The sequence below is a fragment of the Girardinichthys multiradiatus genome, chromosome 5, assembly GCF_021462225.1.
Source record: "Girardinichthys multiradiatus isolate DD_20200921_A chromosome 5, DD_fGirMul_XY1, whole genome shotgun sequence".
NCBI classification, from domain to species: domain Eukaryota; kingdom Metazoa; phylum Chordata; class Actinopteri; order Cyprinodontiformes; family Goodeidae; genus Girardinichthys; species Girardinichthys multiradiatus.
The window spans coordinates 9,073,129-9,095,523 of record NC_061798.1 but is presented as its reverse complement, the minus strand read 5'-3'; the positions used below and the strand labels follow the sequence as shown (position 1 = coordinate 9,095,523).

The 22,395-nt window shown below is 41.7% G+C and overlaps 1 protein-coding gene across 1 annotated transcript in view; it reads right to left on the bottom strand.

The window, feature by feature from the left end:
- The window catches only part of usp43a (ubiquitin specific peptidase 43a), a 221,709-nt gene that overhangs the window by 185,281 nt on the left and 14,033 nt on the right, over positions 1-22,395 (bottom strand). Inside the window, exon 2 of the mRNA XM_047365938.1 lies at positions 15,464-15,625. Coding sequence (XP_047221894.1) covers positions 15,464-15,625 — 162 coding nt within the window. The remainder of the gene's footprint in view (positions 1-15,463; positions 15,626-22,395) is intronic.

Here is a 22,395-nt window from a genome sequence, read left to right as displayed (position 1 = left end):
CCAAAGCTATTTCTCTATTGTTGCAGGAGCTGAAAATCTGCAAGTGAATCCACATGTGAACATAAAAGCAAAAATTATCTTTTCTTGTTTTTTTTTTTAATATATACTCAGAGGAACACTTGGTCCATAAGCTGTCACTGTAGCCAGCACAATGACTTTCCAATGTTTTTATTCTGTTAGCTAGTAAGGAATCCAGCTAATGTGGAGCCAGTGAGGCAAAGAGAAACCCAACAGGTTTAGTGAGCTCTGATTTAAGGGAGGATTATTGTTACTGAGCTGCTTCCTATGTTGACATCTTATGTAACGTTACTCAATCAAAGCTGATGGACCGGTCACATTGCATGTAGAGTTAAAGGACTAGGTCCAGGATTTCTGAAGATCTGTTGAAAGATTGTAAACATAAACAAGATTTAAGATTAAGATTTTATCTGCAGAAGATAACCTCTCTAGTTTTCATCTGTTTGTTATTTACAAGGAACTAGAGGATTATATACATTAGAAAGAGAGGTTGGGCGTGGTAAACCACCAATGATCTTCCTGTGTGAAACCTGTACTGAGAAAAAAATAGATAGAAAGTGTTTCAGGTCAGAATACTTGCCTAATAAAAAGGTTTGTGTATAAACAACAAAACAGCGTTAGCTGCTTTACCTTTCTGACAGTTACTATAACAGAAACATCACATCGTTCACACAGGATGAAAACCGGTGACACACCATCTACTATTTGCTAATACAAATTATAAGCAGCTTCTGTTTGAATAACTGATCAATACAAAAATGAATAAAATAGTACTCGTACTCGTCGTCTTCCGCTTTATCCGGGACCGGGTCGCGGGGGCGGCAGACTCAGCAGAGACGGCCAGATGTCCCTCTCCCCAGACACCTCCTCCAGCTCCTCCGGGGGGAGCCCAAGGTGTTCCCAGGCCAGCCAAGAGACATAGTCCCTCCAGCGTGTCCTGGGCCGTCCCCTGGGAATCCTCCCGGTGGGACGTGCCTGGAACACCTCCCGAGGAAGGCGTCCAGGAGGCATCCGGTATAGATGCCCGAGCCACCTCAACTGGCTCCTCTCAATGTGGAGGAGCAGCGGCTCTACTCCAAGCTCCTCCCAGATGGCCGAGCTCCTCACCCTATCTCTAAGGGAGTGCCCGGCCACCCTACGGAGGAAACTCATTTCAGCCGCTTGTATCCGGGATCTCGTTCTTTCGGTCATGACCCAAAGTTCATGACCATAGGTGAGGGTAGGAACGTAGACCGATCAGTAAATTGAGAGCCTTGCTTTTCGGTTCAGCTCTCTCTTCACCACAACGGACCGGCACAGCCCCCCCATTACTGCGGCAGCCGCACCGATCCGTCTGTCGATCTCCCGCTCCATTGAAGTTTGTGGATGTAACATGACAAAATGTGAAAAACTTCGAGTTGCATGAATACTTGCTCAATGGCAACATGTATGTAGAACAGAGGATATCTGTTCATGTCAGAAAAGAAAAACGTAAGACTCAACATATCAGCTTGATCCTTCAGAATTTCAGGTTTTTACAGTTTCCAACAAATATTTCAAAGAAAACCCGGCATGCTGGAAGACATGAGGGACAGCAGACATCTTTTTAATAAATCTGGTGGTAAATTTCCAAAGAAAAGACATGTGTGCTGCGCATCCCCATATACCGTAAAATAAAGGCCACTAATGCCACAAAAGTTGTGGTATGGAAAAAAGGGGTATGAAACATGGCCTCCGCGATCTGAATCCGAGTGGTGCTTCATTTGTGGACTTCTGTGCTGGTCACGCATTGTCCATAATGAACACCGTGTTCAAGCATAGTGGTGATCAGTGCACTTGGCACCAGAATACCCCAGGCAGGAGATCGATGATCAAGTTTGTTGTCATGCCTTCAGACCTTCGGCTGCATGTTTTGGACACTCGGGTGAAGAAAGGGGCCGGGCTGTCCACTGATCACCACCTGGTGGTGAGTTGGATCCGCTGGAAGAGGAGAAAGTCGGATAGACTTGGCAGGCCCAAGCACATAGTGAGGGTCTGCTGGGAACGTCTGGCGGAGCCCTTGGCCAGGGATGTATTCAACTCCCACCTCCAGAAGAGCTTTGACCAGATTCCGGGGGATGTTGGGAGACATAGAGTCCAAGTGGACCATGTTCTCTGCATCTATTGTCGATGCTGCTGGCCATAGCTGCGGCCGTAAGGTCTGCGGTGCGTGTTGCGGCGGCAATCCCCATACCCGGTGGTGGACACTGGCAGTAAGGGACGCTGTCAAGCTGAAGAAGGAGTCCTATTGGCTGTGGTTGGCTGATGGGTACCGTGAGGCCAAGCGTGCCGCAGCCCGGGCTGTGGCAGAGGCAAAAACTCGGGCCTGGGAGGAGTTTGGTGAGGCCATGGAGAAGGACTACCGGTTGGCCTCGAAGCGATTCTGGCAAACCGTCCGGCGCCTCAGGAGGGGGAAGCAGTGCTTCGCCAACACTGTTAACAGTGGGGATGGGGAGCTGCTGACCTCGACAGGGGACATTATTGGGCGGTGGAAGGAGTACTTCGAGGATCTCCTCAATCGTGCCGTCACACATTCCCTGGTGGAAGCAGAGGCTGGGGACTCATGGTTGGACTCTTTCATCACCCAGGTTGAAGTCACCGAGGTGGTTAAAAAGCTCCACGATGGCAGGGCTTCGGGGGTTGATGAAATCCGCCCTGAGTACCTCAACATTGCGTGTCGGGGACAGTGCCTCTGGACTGGCAGACCGGGGTGGTGATCTCCCTTCATAAGAAGGGTGAAGGGAGGTGTGTTCCAACTATAGGGGGATTACACTCCTCAGCCTCCTTGGTAAGGCCTATGCCAGGGTATTGGAGAGGAGAGTCCAGCCGATAGTCGAACCTCGGCTTCAGGAGGAGCAGTGTGGTTTTTGTCCCGGCCGTGGAACACTGGACCAACTCTACACCCTCTGCAGGGTACTCGAGGGTTCAAGGGAGTTTGCCCAACCAGTCCACATGTGTTTTGTGGACCTGGAGAAGACATTCGACTGTGTCCCTCGTGATGCCTTGTGGGGGGTGGTCCATGAGTATGGAGTCGGGGGCCCTTTATTAGGGGCCATCCGGTCTCTGTACAAGCGAAGGAGTTTGGTCCGCATTGCTGGCACTAAGTCGGACCTGTTCCCGGTGCATGTTGGACTCAGGCAGGCAGGGCTGCCCTTTGTCACTGGTCCTGTTCATAACTTTTATGGACAAGATTTCTAGGCCATGGTTCTTGACCAGAAAAGGGTGGCTTGTCCTCTTCAAGTTGGAGGGGAGTTCTTGCCTCAAGTGGAGGAATCCAGGTATCTTGGGGTCTTGTTCAAAAGTGAGCGGAGAATGGAGCGGGAGATCGAAAGACGTAAGTAATGGGGACACTGTGCGGGTGCGTTGTGGTGAAGAGAGTGCTGAGCCATAAAGTGAAGCTCTCAATTTACCGGTCAGTCTACGTTCCTACCCTCACCTATGGCCACGAACTTTGGGTCATGACCGAAAGAATGAGATCCCACATAGAAGCAGCTGAAATGAGCTTCCTCCGTAGAGTGGCCAGGGACTCTCTTAGAGATAGGTTGAGGACCTCAGCCATACGGGAGGGGCCGGTTGAGGTGGCTCGGGCATCTATACCGGATGCCTCTTGGATGCCTTCCTCGGGAGGTGTTCCAGGCACATCCTTCCAGGAGGAGGCCCAGGACACGCTGGAGGGACTATGTCTCTCGGCTGGCCTGGGAATGCCTTGGGCTCCCCACGGTGGAGCTGGAGGAGGCATCTGGGGAGAGGGAAGTCTGGGTGTCTCTACTGACTCTGATGCCCCTGCGACCCAGGCCCGAATGAAGCAGAAGACGACGAGTACGCCACGATGGGTATAAACTGATGCCTATCAAGTACAAAATGTCTCAGGACTAAAAATACAAAGCTAAATGAAGCAAAATGACCAGCCCCTTTTGTTTTTAGACAATGGGGTCTGTTATCTTCAGCATTAAGGTCCAACTCATTTTGATTTTTACTAAATAAAGACACCAAAAGAGTTATCTACTGTTGGTTAAAAAAAAAAAATAACTGCTTATAACCTTTTAACAGAACCTTACCTCCAATTTCCCAGCTTTTTTGGAATGTGTTGCAAGCATCACATTTAAAATGAGACAATAGTTGCAAAAAAAAAAAACAAAGTTTCAGTATCAGTTTGAACATTAAATGTCTCGTCTGTGTTCTGTATTGCATATACAGGGGTTGGACAATGAAACTGAAACACCTGGTTTTAGACCACAAGAATTTATTAGTATGGTGTAGGGCCTCCTTTTGTGACCAATACAGCATCAATTCGTCTTGGGAATGACATATACAAGTCCTGCACAGTGGTCAGAGGGATTTTAAGCCATTCTTCTTGCAGGATAGTGGCCAGGTCACTACGTGATACTGGTGGAGGAAAACGTTTCTTGACTCGCTGCTCCAAAACACCCCAAAGTGGCTCAATAATATTTAGATCTGGTGACTGTGCAGGCCATGGGAGATGTTCAACTTCACTTTCATGTTCATCAAACCAATCTTTCACCAGTCTTGCTGTGTGTATTGGTGCATTGTCATCCTGATACACGGCACCGCCTTCAGGATACAATGTTTGAACCATTGGATGCCCATGGTCCTCTAGAATGGTTCGGTAGTCCTTGGCGCCCATCTAGCACAAGTATTGGGCCAAGGGAATGCCATGATATGGCAGCCCAAACCATCACTGATCCAGCTCCATGTTTCACTCTGGGCATGCAACAGTCTGGGTGGTACGCTTCTTGTGGTACGCTTCTTTGGGGCTTCTCCACAACGTAACTCTCCCGGATGTAGGGAAAACAGTAAAGGTGGACTCATCAGAGAACAATACATGTTTCACATTGTCTTTACTTTAAGTTTACATAATGTCCCAACTTCATTGTAATTGAGGTTATGTGAATGTGTGAAACAAATTGCTTTTTTAGTGATTAGTATGACAATAGTAGATTTACTGCATTACTATATATATATATATATATATATATATATATATATATATACACGCACACACACACACACACACACTATTGCTTTGCTATGTAGTGAGGACCATGTGTTGACTCCTATTGACTTCCATTGATTTTCAGTCATTTTCAACCCTTTCTATGCCCTAACCCTGACAATAACCCTAAACCTAACCATTACCAGTGCATGCCTAACCCTAACTTTAACCTAAAGTCAATTCACACCTTAGTCCTAAACCTAACCGTTAGCAAAATAGGTCGTGAGGACCAGCAAAATGTCCTCACTTTGGTACAAACGGCCCTCAATTTGATGGTGAAATCGGGAAAATGGTTCTCACTGTGATGCCAAGACAGGAACACACACACACACACACACACAAAGGTGGTTGGACAATGAAACTGAAACACTTGGTTTTAGACCACAATAATTTCTTAGTATGGTGTAGGGCCTCCTTTGGCCGCCAATACAGCGTCAATTCGTCTTGGGAATGACATATACAAGTTCTGCACAGTGGTCAGAGGGATTTTAAGCCATTCTTCTTGCAGGATAGTGGCCAGGTCACTACGTGATACAGGTGGAGGAAAACTTTTCCTGACTCGCTCCTCCAAAACACCCCAAAGTGGCTCAATAATATTTAGATCTGGTGACTGTGCAGGCCATGGGAGATGTTCAACTTCCCTTTCATGTTCATCAAACCAATCTTTCACCAGTCTTGCTGTGTGTATTGGTGCATTCTCATCCTGATACACAGCATCGCCTTCAGGATACAATGTTTGGATGCACATGGTCCTCAAGAATGGTTCGGAAGTCCTTGGCAGTGCCCATCTAGCACAATTATAGGGCCAAGGGAATGCCATGATATGGCAGCCCAAACCATCACTGATCCACCCCAATGCTTCACTCTGGGCATGCAACAGTCTGGGTGGTCTGCTTCTTTGGGGCTTCTCCACATCGTAACTCTCCCGGATGTGGGGAAATCAGTAAAGGTGGATTCATCAGAGAACAATACATGTTTCACATTGTCCACAGCCCGAGATTTGCGCTCCTTGCACCATTGAAACCGACGTTTGGCATTGGCATGAGTGACCAAAGGTTTGGCTATAGCAGCCCGGCCTTGTATATTGACCAAGTGGAGCTCCCGACGGACAGTTCTGGTGGAAACGGGAGAGTTGAGGTGCACATTTAATTCTGCCGTGATTTGGGCAGCTGTGGTTTTAGGTTTTTTTGGATACAATCCGGGTTAGCACCCGAACATCCCTTTCAGACAGCTTCCTCTTGCGTCCACAGTTAATCCTGTTGGATGTGGTTCGTCCTTCTTGGTGGTATGCTGACATTACCCTGGATACCGTGGCTCTTGATACATCACAGAGACTTGCTGTCTTGGTCACAGATGCGCCAGCAAGACGTGCACCAACAATTTGTCCTCTTTTGAACTCTGGTATGTCACCCATAATGTTGTGTGCATTTCAATATTTTGAGCAAAACTGTGCTCTTACCCTGCTAATTGAACCTTCACACTCTGCTCTTACTGGTGCAATGTGCAATCAATGAAGACTGGCTACCAGGCTGGTTCAATTTAGCCATGAAACCTCCCACACTAAAATGACAGGTGTTTCAGTTTCATTGTCCAACTCCTGTATATCCATGTTCTCTTGTGCTTTTTCATGATTTTATTTCCAAACACATTTCTTCGGCAAGTTTGATGGTTCCCCTCTGTCCTTCCAGTGTTTAGTTATGTGCTTGACAATTCTTAACCCATCCAAAGATATGTCTTTGCTTGATGCACACTAATAATGTGACCCTTCTGAAAGAGATAAGTTTTTTTCCATTGCTGCTGGATGTATCTTCAGACATGGTTGTTTTTGAAGTGAGAAGCTCCTCTCTGCATCAGCTCAGGTTAAATAACTTGCTGCCATATGAAACAGTCATGCAGTAATTATCCAATGGGAGGCCCTTACTCGTATGTTTTGATAAATCAAAGTGCTGACTTTTTCTTAGAAAAGCAACTGATGTCTTTATTTATTCAACAGAAACTAGAGATTTAAAAAAGTCAGATTTTTGGTCCATTAGGAACTCCACATCTCCTGCTTGCAACATTAAGCATTGCCTGCAAAACGTTTGCATCAGCAGCCGACTCGACTGCAGTGCAGAACCAAAACATCAGTGATCTTCCTTATGACAGCCCGATGATATTATGGCATTTTCCCTGGACTCATTTTCATTGCGATCATGATTTATTTTTTGGTTGGATGTTGAAATTTACAGGAAATCTGGCCTAACAAGCTCCTTCAAAAGCAAGTACAAATGTATGGATGTTCATTTAATTTTATCTCAGGAGATACAACCATCCTACAAATCACATATTGCTGCACAACCAAAGTACTCTTATTAAGCTGGGCTGCTTATGTTTAGCAAAGCTTTTCCTCAACTATTGCATGTGGTAGTCAGATATGCTTCCTTAGTACGTGTTAATGTACTGCTGCAGTTGTGCACATCCCTCTGTGAACTCCAGTTTCATTTTCATTCAATAGTTGACAAAACATAGGTATATCTGGATGCTTTTTCTAGCAGCTGTATTTAAATGCTCAAATTACACATTACTTTCCAAGAAAACACTTAACAATAACAGATGCATGTTTGTGAACATTATTGTGTACTGTCGGTGACTCGTGACCTGCCTGTGTGGTGTCCTGTTTCCCGTTTTACTCATGCTGGAATAGATTTTAGCCTCATTGTGAGCTTGGACATGATAAGCAGTTTAGAGAATGGATGGGTGGATTTATTGATTTATTTGGATTCCCATAAGCTAGATTCAAAGAGACAGGCAGCCTTTGTGAGTCACTTTTCCTGCACTCTGTGAGAAAATAGAAGGCAAACAAATTAGACATAATATTGCAGAAAAATACAAGACAAGTTACGGCCTCCAAATCATGATGGATTTATATTTATCTTGTTCTCACAAGGCGCAGTGATTAAAAAGTTAGCATTCAACAGAATTGCTTGTTGACACTGACTTGCAGCACTGACAATACCTTGTATGCCAGCAAATCTGCCTATTATATAAATATATGTAAATGTATCTCTTGTCCTTGGAGTGCAGAATCCATCCTATTAGTTTTTATTCCACTGCACATCAGCTACTTCAGAAAATACGGGTGACCAGAATTGGACATCTTCTTCCATCCGTGAGCAAACCATACCTTTGTGCAATCACGGCACACCAACAACACCACTCCTTAGTGTGGAAGTTGTTACTGAGTGATGAAGATAAAAAGTTAGCTACTTCCGGTATCAGTTAGGTGTTTAAAAAGAGACGCATCAGGATATTGGGGCAGATTGCCAATCTTCTGTTTTTGTACAATTTTACCTGTCAATACTGACTTTAGCCAACTTCTAATTCTCTTTAAGAACGATCATAAATAAAGATATAAGAAGGGAATATCATGCAAAGCAATGGTTGAAAAAAGGGTTTTCTTAATGTTTTCAAACAAAAAAAAAATGGTTACGGAGTTCCCATTTTAGTCCATAGCTTCTTACATGAGCGGTTACGCTTCTTGCATTCATCAAACAGCAAGTCTTGATGTCTATTTCAGTGTAGATCCTTATTTTAACTACAGTTTCTAATATGCATGTTGCATCAGAACAGAGAAAACTTGATGCAATACTTTCAGCCTTCTTGGTATCTGCTAAAAGTCTTATTCTCACCCACTCACACTCTGACTGAACTGCAGACATATCTAGATGTGGTAGAAAACAGTTTATTTTTAAATAACTTCTTATATCTAGGGGTAAAGCTCAAATTAAAATATTGTGTAAAGGTTTTTCGTATATCATAAATTCATCACATAGAGTGAAATATTTCAAGCCTTTATTTGTTACATCGGAATGGTCCAGGGCAGGTGCCAAGTCCTGCTGGAAAATGAAACCAGCATCTCCATAAAGCTTGTCAGCAGAAGGAAGCACTTCACACTGGACCTCAAGCTACATGGATTCTACACCTCTCCACTCTTCCTACAGACTCTGTGACCTTGATTTCCAAATTAATGTGAACTTTACTTTATTCTAAATAAAGGGCTTTTGACCATTGAGCAGTAAGACACTTCTGATGTCTCTGGTTTAAAGACAAATGCTATTTGTAGCCCATGTGTATGATTTGTCTGTGCATAATGGCTTTTAATGCTCTGACTCAGTCTCAGTCCACTCCTTGTGAAGATCCCCCAAATTATTTCATGGATTATGTCTGACAATCCCTTGGAAAGCTGAGGTTACTGCTATTGCTGGTGCACCTCTTCCAATCACACCTTTCTTTCCACTCAGCTTTCTATGAATTTGCAACTTTTTCACAGTATTCAAATTGTCAAAGTAACAGAATTTTGAGTTTTCATTATCTGTACACCATAAACATAAAAGAAATAAGAGCTGGAAATATTTCACTCTATGTGTAATGAATCTACATAGTATATGGGTTTCACTTTTTGAAATGGGTGAAGAAATAGTTTTTTTCTCAAGATATTAAAGTTTTTGAGCTGTACTTGTAAATGTTTGATCTTACTTTATTTCTAAATACTACACCGATACTGAAATTAGATTTTTTTTTAAATGTAAAGATTTCTCATGACAAATAATAAATATTGCATTTGTACAGGATTCAAGAACACTGTAATAATGAAATTCTAAAATCAAACCAAAAGACAGAAATACCCAAACCCAACCTCGCACCCAATTGCTGCTGGAAACTGAGGCCAGCCACAACAAATATAATAAAATACAAAACAAAATCAACTTGTGCAATGCATTGTTAATGTACTTTCAAGGATTTTTATGCACATATAAGAAATGTAAGCAATGAAGTAAATCTCTCATTTTTTTCCTGAGTCAGTCACCAGTCAGCGCCAGTGAAGCTAGAATTGGCCTATTCTGGTCACAGTTTTTCTTCCTGGAGATCTGTTTAAAAAGGAAGTCAAGGAAACTAAGGAGACATGTCTGCTGTTCTGTCAGGCTGCCACTCAAGCAGGGAGTGAGACTTTCGCAGATTCCAGGAAGACAGAACAGATTACAGCAAAGTGTCTCTGTGGAATTAATTTGAGGTGTCTACTCCCATCGGTCATGGGAACTGGAAATGCTGGCAGCCTTTAGAAAGTCACTGAGTTAGGGTAAGGATCTACTTTTAGGAGGGCAGTGTGGTGCCCTGTTTGTGGTTGTGAATCAACAAGTGTGGGAGACCTTGCTCAAACAAAAAAACTAATAATACACACACATCTTAAAATGGTGCCTCTATGATCATGTTTTTGTAATAGAATAACGGTAGAACCTGTTTTACAGAAACTCCTCTCTCACACTGTCATTACATCAAATTAAATAAACAATTACCGCTCCTAATGCCGAAAATTACAGTTGAATAAGAATCAGAGTCAGCTAAAATCTGACAGGTTAAAGACTTAATAAAACCAGAACTAGACTGCATCTGTTTAAAACACCTTTGACCTCCAGGAGTTCTCTGGTAATTAAACCATTATTAGATGTGCATCATAGGGAACTTCACTTGAATACAGCAGGGATTTTGTCAACTAGTGTAACCGTATGAAATTCTCCAACAAGAAGATAAAGGAAACCCAGATGAACTTCAGCAGGAAAACTTTATGCAACATCTGAATATCTGATGACTTTGCATTAATAAACTGCTTATTGCTGTTAGGTGGTGAAATGGTGAAAGCTTTTCAGGATGGCCAGTTCCTGCTGTACTCTGGAATCCATGGAGGAGGTGGTGAGAGAATGTTAGCCAATAGGAGTGGGTTCTTTCTTAGATGTTAATCTTAAATGTTCAGGGAAGATATCATATTAGCAGAAAATCACTCTGTTGACTGTCTTACCTAGAAGATTTATCACTTTTTCCATTTTTATTTTTATGAATTGTTTATGTTAGTATATTTTACTGCTCTGCTGTTCAGACATCAGACTTAATGGGAAAGAAGCCACCTTAAGCTTTGGAAAAACAGACAACAGTATTTGTTTTTACGTGCCCATATCATATTGAACAAAATATACTTGTAGATTACCAGGGAGGAAATATTCACAGACAATCCAATAATGAGAACAACAAATCATTTGCTGTCCTAATTTGAATTCCCTGAGCTGCAGTATTGTGGATTTGAGTCTATAACACTGAGTGAAAGTAGCTTCCCTGCCTTCCTCTCCCACTGCTCAACCATTCTACTCCCTCTTTTGTTATCCTTGTTCTCCAACAGGCTCCTATTATTATCTGGCTAAAACCATTTTACTCTTTTATTTTATTTTTTTAAACCTGCAACTGTGAGCAGTCATGGAGGAGGAGGCTAAAGCTTAAAAGACGCAACACTTGAAAAAACAGAGCAAGAACAAAAGAGAAGGAAGACAATTTATTAATAAATAGGTTAGGCTAGCATTGGATGATTATTTACTTTATTTATTAAGTGAGGGGTTCATTCTGACTTTCTGGCTATGTAAGATAATAATTTAAATGTCAGGAATGATTTTTTGTATTTAGCAGTTAAACATTCAGGCTTTGTAAAAACCATCTCAAAAACTAAAAGTCCTTTCAATGGGAGGCCAAGTTAAAGTGGGGGAGTGGACAATGCTTTTTCCTGCTGTATGGAGTGTAAATGTTTCTATACCCTGCCCCTCCCCCACTTGTTACTGTGCAATGCCAGTATTTAATTGTTCCCCTTTTTTTTGTTTTACAACAAATATAAATTAGGTTGTTTGGAAATATTTCTGCAGGACAAAAAACATGGACGGCAACAGCATGGGAATAATAAATATATGGTATAATTAACATCAATATAACTGTAATAATATGTTTAATTATTTTTATAGGAGCAGGAGAAATCTTTGCTTATGTGTTTCAAATGAAGGCAATTAGGACATGTTATTTACATTTTGTTTTATATTATAGTGGTTATACAGCTAAAAATGTAATGTATAGTAGGAGACTCATACAAGTCCAAGCCTAGGGTAATGTAAAAGATACACAAACCTAGTTCAAATCACCAGGCTTTTTTAAGGGTCTAAAATGTTATATTTGCTGTTATCTTCTGCAGTTCCTTTGAGGTCTTCATTATAGAGTGTTTTATGTAAGTAAGCAGAGTGAAAGGAGTAGCGTCCCTAGGAGTGTAACTGAACACGAAAACGTACCGGAAATGTTCGTTCAGCCTTTTTGGTTGTGCACCCTTGTGTATGAATACAGTGTTGTTTTAGACCTGAACACATGCAGGATGTTTATGTGCAGAACTAGGTGCGCGGAGCTACGGTCCATTGTGCAGCTTAAAAATGCGACACCAAAACAAAACAGTGTGGACTGCCAGATATTATGATAGTGTGCTGTTTAAAGAACGTTAAACTTTCCTATTCAGCTACAGATAAAAAACAAAGAAAAGAGGACTGAATCAATGGTTTTTTTTTTAGCATTTCTCAACCTGATTACAATTGCATCTAGGGATACACAGATATAAAAATTTGGGCCGATATACATGTGTAAACTTATTACTGCTATGGTTGATAACCAATATTAGATCAATTATATACATTCCCCCACCCTTTTTGACATCGTGAAAAAACGATGACACAGCTGTCATTGCTTCTCTGCTTTAGTTAAACCCCCCCTGTCACATGCCCACATAAATACCCATGGCCAACCCTCTGCTCTCCCCAAACACACACACAAACGGCAACAAGATGGAAATAAATATCGATTGTTAATATCAGACAAGTATTACTTAAGGGACCAATACCAACATGTTAAAATGACAAACATCGGCCGATACCGATGTTAAGATAGATCATGCATCATTAAAGGCAACTAATAAGAGACAGACAGGTTTGATTAGCTGTACTCTGTGACCATTTACTATGGTGAATATTAGAGAAGTACAACGCCAATTTGTAGCCTGATCGGCTCTGATCAGTGATGGGTAAGATTAGATTTTTTTCCAATCAGTGAACTCATCATACTACAGGCTACTGGACTCTGATGACAACAACACTCCTCTGTGTGGACATTTGTACTGGATAAAGAAGACTGAAGGTTAGCCATTTTTAAAAAAAAAGGTAGACTGTCAGTTTATCACCTCCTACAGGTCTGGACTGTAAAACCACAGACCCATTAGTCCAACACTGTGCCACAGTTGACTGAAATGTAGTATAAATAGAAGCTCACTGAACTTAGCCCTTGCACATATAAACAACGCGTGAAAATAAAATCTATTTGTCGATGCTTTAAGATGCGAACACGGACCATTCTGAATCGATTAACAGCATTAATACTCAATTATTTTAATGTTAATCAGCCGAATCCAACCTCTGTTCTTTTCTCTGTTCTTCTTTGGAGGAGCTTATTGGTGGGTAGCACAGCTATGGCACTTAAACACCAACTGCACTCATCTATGGATTTAAATCACCGAACACTGGGAAGATATTTAACATGTGTAATCACAGCTAGGGTTTATCACAGTGGGTGCCGACCACAGCAAGCTGTCAGTAAACACCACTGTGGTGCAAACAATAAACATACAAAATCAAACTAATTAGGAAGTCCATTATGAAATCCAGGCCACGACAATAGCAGGCTGCATCTAACTCCTCTAGTAATAATTATTAATGTTTTAAGTCTGGAAGAAACTGTGAGATCATTGGATAAAGATACATCTGTAAAGAAGAACCTAGTAAAGGATTTTATTCATTATTGACATCATGCCATGTATGCCCTTCATTCTCCTTCAGTATATCACATCCAATGCTGGATACAGCCCAACAGCCCAGATCCAAGGTTAGCATCTCACATCAGAGACACACTGAGAGATGGAAGAGACACTTCCCACCTTCCCAGCTGCTTCTTTCACATCTCAACATAAAGAAGAGCAACTGAACACAAAGATTCAGATCAGACCAGGCAGGCTCACCTGAACAGCAGCTTAAAGAGCCTTAATCTCTGACTCCCCCCAGATAAAGCTACAGCTGCACACAAAATGACATTTTTACACTTGTGTGTTTTAGTTGTTGCTGTGAAATGAAACCAAACATCCTGTCCTTTTAAAGAACTCTTAAAAGAAGGGGTCTCCACAAATAAGATCGAACCTAATGAACTTTACAGCACATAGTTTGACAAGCTTCCACCGCATTTCTGAGTAACCCGGATAAACCCGGTGCAGCTACAGTGCTTTTAGAGTATTCATACCGACTGAGGTTATTCACATTTTGTTGCGTTACAGTCACAAACTTTATTTTGGTTTAAGTGTGAGGAATTATGAAGGACCAATCCTGCCATAACTAAGAATAAATACAGAAATAAATAAATGACTCAATAAAATAATTACTCGGAAAAAAGTAGCTAGAAATATAAATAGTGTGCCATTAAATGCAACAAGTAAATAAAAAGAAGAGTTTTATTCAATAATTGATCAATTAATCAGATATAAATGTATATTTCTATTTTAATCCACTCTTTTTATTTAAACCACTAGTCCTCGTACTCGTCGTCTTCCGCTTTATCCGGGACCGGGTCGCGGGGGCAGCAGACTCAGCAGAGACGGCCAGATGTCCCTCTCCCCAGACACCTCCTCCAGCTCCTCCGGGGGAGCCCAAGGCATTCCCAGGCCAGCCGAGAGACATAGTCCCTCCAGCGTGTCCTGGGCCGTCCCCTAGGCCTCCTCCCGATGGGACGTGCCTGGAACACCTCCCGAGGAAGGCGTCCAGGAGGCATCCGGTATAGATGCCCGAGCCACCTCAACTGGCTCCTCTCGATGTGGAGGAGCAGCGGCTCTACTCCGAGACCCTCCCGGATGGCCGAGCTCCTCACCCTATCTCTAAGGGAGTGCCCGGCCACCCTACGGAGGAAGCTCATTTCAGCCGCTTGTATCCGGGATCTCGTTCTTTAGGTCATGACCCAAAGTTTATGACCATTGGTGAGGGTAGGAACGTAGACCGATCAGTAAATTGAGAGCCTTGCTTTTCGGTTCAGCTCTCTCTTCACCACAACGGACCGGCACAGCCCCCCCATTACTGCGGCAGCCGCACCAATCCGTCTGTCAATCTCCCGCTCCATTGAAGTTTGTGGATGTAACATGACAAAATGTGAAAAACTTCGAGTTGCATGAATACTTGCTCAATGGCAACATGTATGTAGAACAGAGGATATCTGTTCATGTCAGAAAAGAAAAACGTAAGACTCAACATATCAGCTTGATCCTTCAGAATTTCAGGTTTTTACAGTTTCCAACAAATATTTCAAAGAAAACCTGGCATGCTGGAAGACATGAGGGACAGCAGACATCTTTTTAATAAATCTGGTGGTAAATTTCCAAAGAAAAGACATGGACATGTGTCCATCTCCAGCAGGCCATCTATTATATTAAACATATTTAAGACTTAAAGTCAGGCAGGAAAGCGGCAGCAAGAAATCCAAGCAATATGGACTCACCTTAGTGCTGGCTTTGGTCTTGCTGCTGCTGCTGCTGCTGTTGTTGTTGTCAGGACTTGCATTGGCATCTTCGTGAACTCTGTCCAGGAGCCAGAGGAGAAACTCAAGAGCATCATGCTGAGAGTTCCCCCGAAACTGAGAGCTGTATTTTGACACTATGCTCTGAAAGGGAGGAAAACATCTCAATTAAGACATGATTGTAATTATAATACACACATACACACTTACCTGGCAAGAACATTTCAAATAGTCTTAAAGAATAATGACGTCTGTTTTGATTTAATACCAAAATCTGGATTTTCCAACTAGTTTTTACAGTATGGTTGTGCTCTAAACCCATCAATGTTTTCTTGGAGTACCATTTTCTGGGTTACCGTCTTCAATAGTCATACCAAGTAGCAGATGCAACGAGTCTCGGAGAGACTCTAAAGAAAACCTAAAGAAACTCTCCAGCTCCTGCTGCAATATATACTAATGTATGTACAGGCCAGATAGAGATATAGTCCCTTAAGCAAGTTCTGGGTCTGCCCTGGGGCACAAGCCTGGGAAACCTCTAACAGGAGGCACCCAGGGGCATCCAGATCTAATGTCCAAATCACTGCAACTCCTTTCTAAACAAAGTAGCAGCAAGGACCCCCTGCATGAAGAAGCTCTGAACTTTGTCTTCAAGTATGTCCTGAATATGGGTGCTGAAAAAACATAACAATTCTTTAAAGGATTGTGATTCCTAGTCCTACAGATCCTCAATCGATTAAAAAAGCTATTAAAAATATATTTTAAAATGCATTTAAGGTTTACATTTTTGCCACCCCTACTCCCAAGCATACTGCATATCACTACGTAACCACTCGGGGACCGTAGAAGAAGCCCACCGTACAGAAAGCTAGTTGGACAGCTCACTTTGTCTGAATGGAGTATGTTAGCATGGAGCAGGAGGACAGTGTGATCCAACCTGATTTCCCTGTCCATCGCCTGTTATTTCAATAAGGACTTACGACCATGCAGCTCAGTCGAAGGCGAGGGGTTTAAGGTTATGCAGGGGCAAAAACCCATTGCATTTTTGAGAGGACAATAAACAGGAATATTTTAGGGAGATATTTCTGGGTGAGGGGGGGACTCCACACCAGCTCTGTCAGTAATAGCTCCATTGTTTGCCTAGCTGCTTTTGACACACAGGCAGACTTCCTTGAAACACCAATTGTACGTGAAGTTAAAAAAGCATTCAATAAAGATCTGGTAAGTGACCACAATAAGAAGCTTCTATATACTGGTTCTACCTTGGATATACCTGTTCAGATTCAAAACACTACCATTTTACAGTGAAGAGCAAACGTCAGGAGATCCATGGGAAAGTAATTAATGAAGTTCAAGAGGTACAAATGTGCGTTCTTGCCAATTACATAATCTCAACAAAATGTCTAGGCCATTTGAATAGAAACATAGTTTCTGAATCAAATCATAACCCTAAAAAATCAGAATCGAAAGACACAGGGATTTGTACCCCTAGTGCTGAGCTATCCCAGAGCTCATTTCAGCCACTTCCATCTGGGGTCACTTTATTTTGGTAACGATCTGTACAGTACTTCTGTAGTACTTCAGAGAAGTTCTCTGAAAGGGAAGTGTTGGAGTGTAGACAATCCAAGAAAGAGCAAGCTTTTAGGTGCAGCTCTTTCCTCCTTACAGCAGACCAGAGCAGCTCCTTCGACAATTGAGGCCCCCAATCGCCAATATCCTGCTCTATACCACCATTACTCTGGAATACTTGAATCCTTTGCTTGAGGTTCGGCCAGAAACTTAGAGGAAGTGATACTCCTCTTAAACATTTAATTTGGCTGCAGACCAGTTAGTGGACACTGAAGGTCATAGCCTGAAAATGAAAACATAACTACATCATCTGCCAAAAGCAAAATGGGAATCTGAAGTCCCCAGGTTCTCTCTTCGCTACAACTACATCTTGAGATTCTTTACACAAGGGGCAGCCATAGCAGAGTCCGACCCACCTAGGGAAAATCTTAGCTTTGTAATACAAACGTAGACAGAGCTCCTGTTGTGGTTACACAAGAACCCATTAGCCCTGATACTCCTGGAGCACTCCCCACCAAAAATGCCTCTGGAGACATGGTGATGAGCGTTTTCCAAAAGCCATTAAAAACATGATGTATGGCAAACCGCACTTCAGTGACTCTGGTTGAAGCTCTGGTCCACTGTTGCACAGCTAGGACAGAAGTCACACTTCTGCACCTGAACCTTAGGTTCTACAATAGGTGAAGCCTCCTTTTCAACCATGTAAAGTTTCCCACAGAGCCCAAGAGGCGTGATCCCTTGACAGCTACAATACAATCGCTGGTCCCCTTCTTTAGAAGTAGGAACCACCACCTCTATTTGCAACTTCTAATCATTTCCGATTGCTTAAATCTCAGAAATGGGGTCCATTATTCCACATAATTAAACCCACCTGAATCATAACTCTATTATTGAAGCTTTATATGGCACGGTATTAGTGCCAAAATTAAGACTATTGCGCACCCAGCGCTGGCTACGTCCTTGTTGCAGAAGGCTATATCCATTCTGAAGCCAGCTACTGATCTAAATAATGATAGGCTGGCGCCGGTAACTGAGCAGCCGGCCCTGGCAAATGAGAAGGAGAGTACTCACTTGCGTTAGCTTTGGACAGGCTGGCGATAGCATTGGTGAGGCGGACGATTGCATACAAATGCATCTGTATTTGTTCTCTGTCTGGTATAATAAAAACCAAATATTTCTTTAAAAAAACGCACTGCGCCATGTTTTTGTTAATCCTTACAAAAAACATAAAAAAGAAACAGGATAACAGATAGTTCCCACAAGACTAGAATGGAGGTAAGTGACTCTGGAAATTTGCCATGGTGATTCTATAACTGGTAAATGGAGTTACATAGGAAAACCATTATGAGTGGCATTACCGCAGCTTTTATTCATTTTTTGTTTGTTTGCGTGAGCTATGGCTTTTTTAAGTGCTGGAGCATGTTACAGAGACACTTTAAATGTTGTGTAGGTACAAAACAAAGATCGCTGTAATCGGTATAGATCCATACGAGGTGGAAAAATGCTAAATGTGAGTGTGATAGTGCCTATGAATCCAAGGGGCTTTATTCAGTTTATTTGCTTCCTCTGAAACTGGACCTAAGGGGTCTGAACACTTACTTGAGGGTCATGCCCTTTCACATGTTGACCACCAGGGAGGTCCAGCAGGCAATCTCTCCAGCCGACTGGTTCACGTCTCTTGTCCTGAAAGACGCATTCTTTCATGTCCCTATAGCCCCGGATCACTGGCAGTTTCTCTGCTTTGCATTTCAGGGCGACATTTCCAATTCAAGGTCCTCCCCTTTGGTCTTTCCCTCTTTCCAAAGGTGTTCACCCGCTGTGTGCACTCAGCTGGTGCTGTTGTTGCTGTGTTCTTGTGGGTTTTCTTTTTTGGATCCCTCGGGACCTCATTGGTATTTGTCATCCAGTGCTTAAAGCACTGCCTCTGGCGGTCAGTAGTGATGAAATAGAATGAAAAATATGACTGTACCTACGGTTCTTTGAATCCCGGATGACTGCCAGAGCGTACAGTCCCTCGGTCTCTGCATGCCTGCAACAAGCTTCTCAGGACTGAGCTCCCGGTGAACTGGGACTTTATAGACTCACGTGAGTTACTTTGTTGTTATTAATTCTCGACTGTGGAAACAAAGCTCTCCACTTGTGACTGGAGCAGAACAGATGCATGTTGTTATAGGCCTGTGTTGGACCATTTGTTCGCTACTATACCTCCCAGTGTCATCTGCTACTATATTAGAATCGCCACTTATAGTCCAATGTGTTCTAAGTTGTATGTGCATGCAATGTCTTATTGAAACTTTAATTGCTGTTAAACTCTGAAAGCTGCCACGCTTTGAAGCTGTGCGTGTCTCACTGTGTTTGAACACCTGAGCGCAGACTCAGGTGAACTTAAAGTTAGACTGCTAGAACCTCATGGTGGAACACTCACTATTCCTTTGTCTTCACTCTTCATGTTTTTCCACTGGTTGCCGCCTAAAGGTTTTATGACCCTTTGTGTTTCACTGAGCTCCAACTTTGGGGGTTTTATGACTGCAGCCTGGTGGAGGCCACTCCCAAAGCTTCGCTCAGTACTATATTTTTGCTTGTTTTTGCCATAACTGCTGGTTGGACATTCATAGACAACTCAATGTTGTTTTATCTTGTTTAATTAGTTATTTTACCCGTTTTGTGTAGACTTTTTGCATGCTTGATTAGGTGAAGATTATTGAAACAGAATAGTGTATCAGGGCTGTTGATTTAATAAATATTCATGTAGATAAAGAGAAAGTGTTTGTGTGTATTTTGAGCAAGAGTGATTTGTCTGTCAAAATATGGTCCAAGTTCCCCCACCTTCGGTGAAGCGGTTGATTAAACAGTGACATCTAGTAATAGTTATTAATTATTACTAAGAATTTAATATTTGTAATTATCAAGGGCCTTGAGCCATAATTACAACGCCAGAGGACATCTCTGATTTCGATTTGCAAGTAATGATTTTTGGTTAAGAAATCAATTTTTTTTAAATTATGATTTTAAATTATAATTCTTGATAAATATGAATTAATCAATAACCATAATTCTTACACATGCGAACAGCCACAGACATCCTTGTGTTTGACAACGGGCGAGAAGTTTGTATCAATGAGTTAAGAGATCCTTTTTGAGAGGGGACGTCCTCTTAACCAGAATGAACCAGAATTCTGACCTCTGTGTTTTAAAATCAGTTTTAAATTATGAACAATTTATGTCAAAACTACTTCACTTAAGGTCATTTTTTTAGCTTAGAATGCCCTTTTTATTACTTTAGTAGTCCCCAAGAATCAGAAACGATACTCCCAAATTTGCAGAGTAACACAAAAACTAAATTTCTGAGCTTTCACTGTCTACAGAACAGGTGAAAACACTAGTTTCCTCTTTATTTTCCTATTATTTTGTAAAGAACGTAATGTTTGGCATCCCAATTGTATCGATAACTAAACTCATGATCATGAAGGCTATGGGCCAATAGTCTAGATGAAACGATTCTGAGCACGTTCATGTTCTACGTTCCAAAGACTGGCTAATTCAAAAGAAATCAAAAAGAATAAATTACTAATTAGCAATTTAAAAACCAGCCCTACCACTGGTTTAGTACTGAAGACAGTTAGATGAAAAAAAAGAAATCATATAAAAAGTGATCGACAAAATCTTCATGCAGATCGGGATCTGGAACGAGTCCACACCTTACGTTATTTGACACAATAGGCGGAGGCTCAACGGGCAGCCATGTGGGTGAGACCCAACCACAGCACACTGCAAAAACATCACTCACTATTATTAAAGAAAAGCCCTTATTTCAGGAAGCAGGACAACTACTATTTGTTAGTTTTACCCACACAAAATCAGCTGGAACCAGATAATTATTTACCTTTGGGATGAATAAAGTATTTTTGAATTTAATTTGAAAGAAAACAAGATTCAAATCATCAATAAATCATATCAAAACAGAGGAAGCAAGCCAAGGTTAGCCTGAGGTTTACAGCAGGGTTTGGGTCCTCGCACGTTTACAAAATACTTTTCGAAGTTGTATGTGCCAAGTCACATAGTCACATCTTGTTGAAATAAAGTATAAATCCACACATTTAGATTTATTATGAAGTGTTTTTGGACTCAGGGCTGAAACAATCAATCGGATTAATCATGATTAATCAATTATTGAAATAATTGTTAACTAATTTAGTAATCAAATTATCGTTAACTGGAGTATACAGACTCTAAAACATGCCATTTGCTGAATGAACAACCCCATCATAACAGTATTTTGGCTAAAACTGTACAAAACATATATACATTATGCATTAAAGATGAAAACCTTTGTCTGTAAATGTGCTTTATATAGACCTCCTCAAGTGGCATGGCTTTAGTCACTTTTAGCTTTAGCTTCACCTGGTTCAAATTTTGTCAATAATTAGGGACCTTTGCCTATCCGACTGTTAATCAATTAATCAGAAAAACAGTCAACAGATTACTAGATTAGCAAAATAATCGTTGGTTGCAGCTATAATTGGAACACTGTAGCAGCTTTCTGACACCCAGCTCTTGAAGCAGAGAATACCATCAAAGAACTGTGCAGGCAATAAAAATGGTCACTGTCAAAAAACCAATATCGAGAACATGTTTATTAATGAGAAAGTTAGGTAGAACAACATCACCATACTACTGCAGACCATGCATTAATGAAGAAATATAGTGTGATTTCTAGGTTCACGTCGTTTTAATTTCGATTTTAGCAAACTGACCGTCATATAAAACATGTGCTGCTTTTTTATTTTAAGAGCTTTACGGAAATATTCATTAATCAGTTAATCTGGAAGAGTTTCTAAAGAACTGAAGAAATTTTAGACATAAAAACAGGAATAGATATTTTTTTAGGTTAAAGAATGTGTTTACATTGCAAAACACTAGAATCATTTAATCTACAAAATGATTTTTTATTGCTATGGTTCCATTGCGGTTAAGTTCATTCCAGGTATCTTGTGACATAAATCAAATGAACATTATTGCTCCAACTTTGACAGATTTAGCTTTATAGGATAAACAGGCTTTAGTGACAGACAATAACACCCAAAACTAATGGAAGCATTAACTCTACAGTATGTGGCTACTACTCCGTCTCTTCTTCGCTGTCTCTGTGTGAGACTGACAGCATCCAAACTCTGCTGCGCACCTCATTAAAAATCAGCACATCATACCTGCAGTATCCCAGGATCTAAATATAAACACTGAGGGGAGCCCCCTCCCCGCCTTGCATTCCTGCTCCATTCTACCTGACTGAGAAGGCCTGTTAATGAGCTTCATCACCATGAGGAAGCGCTGACAGGGGATGAAGGGAC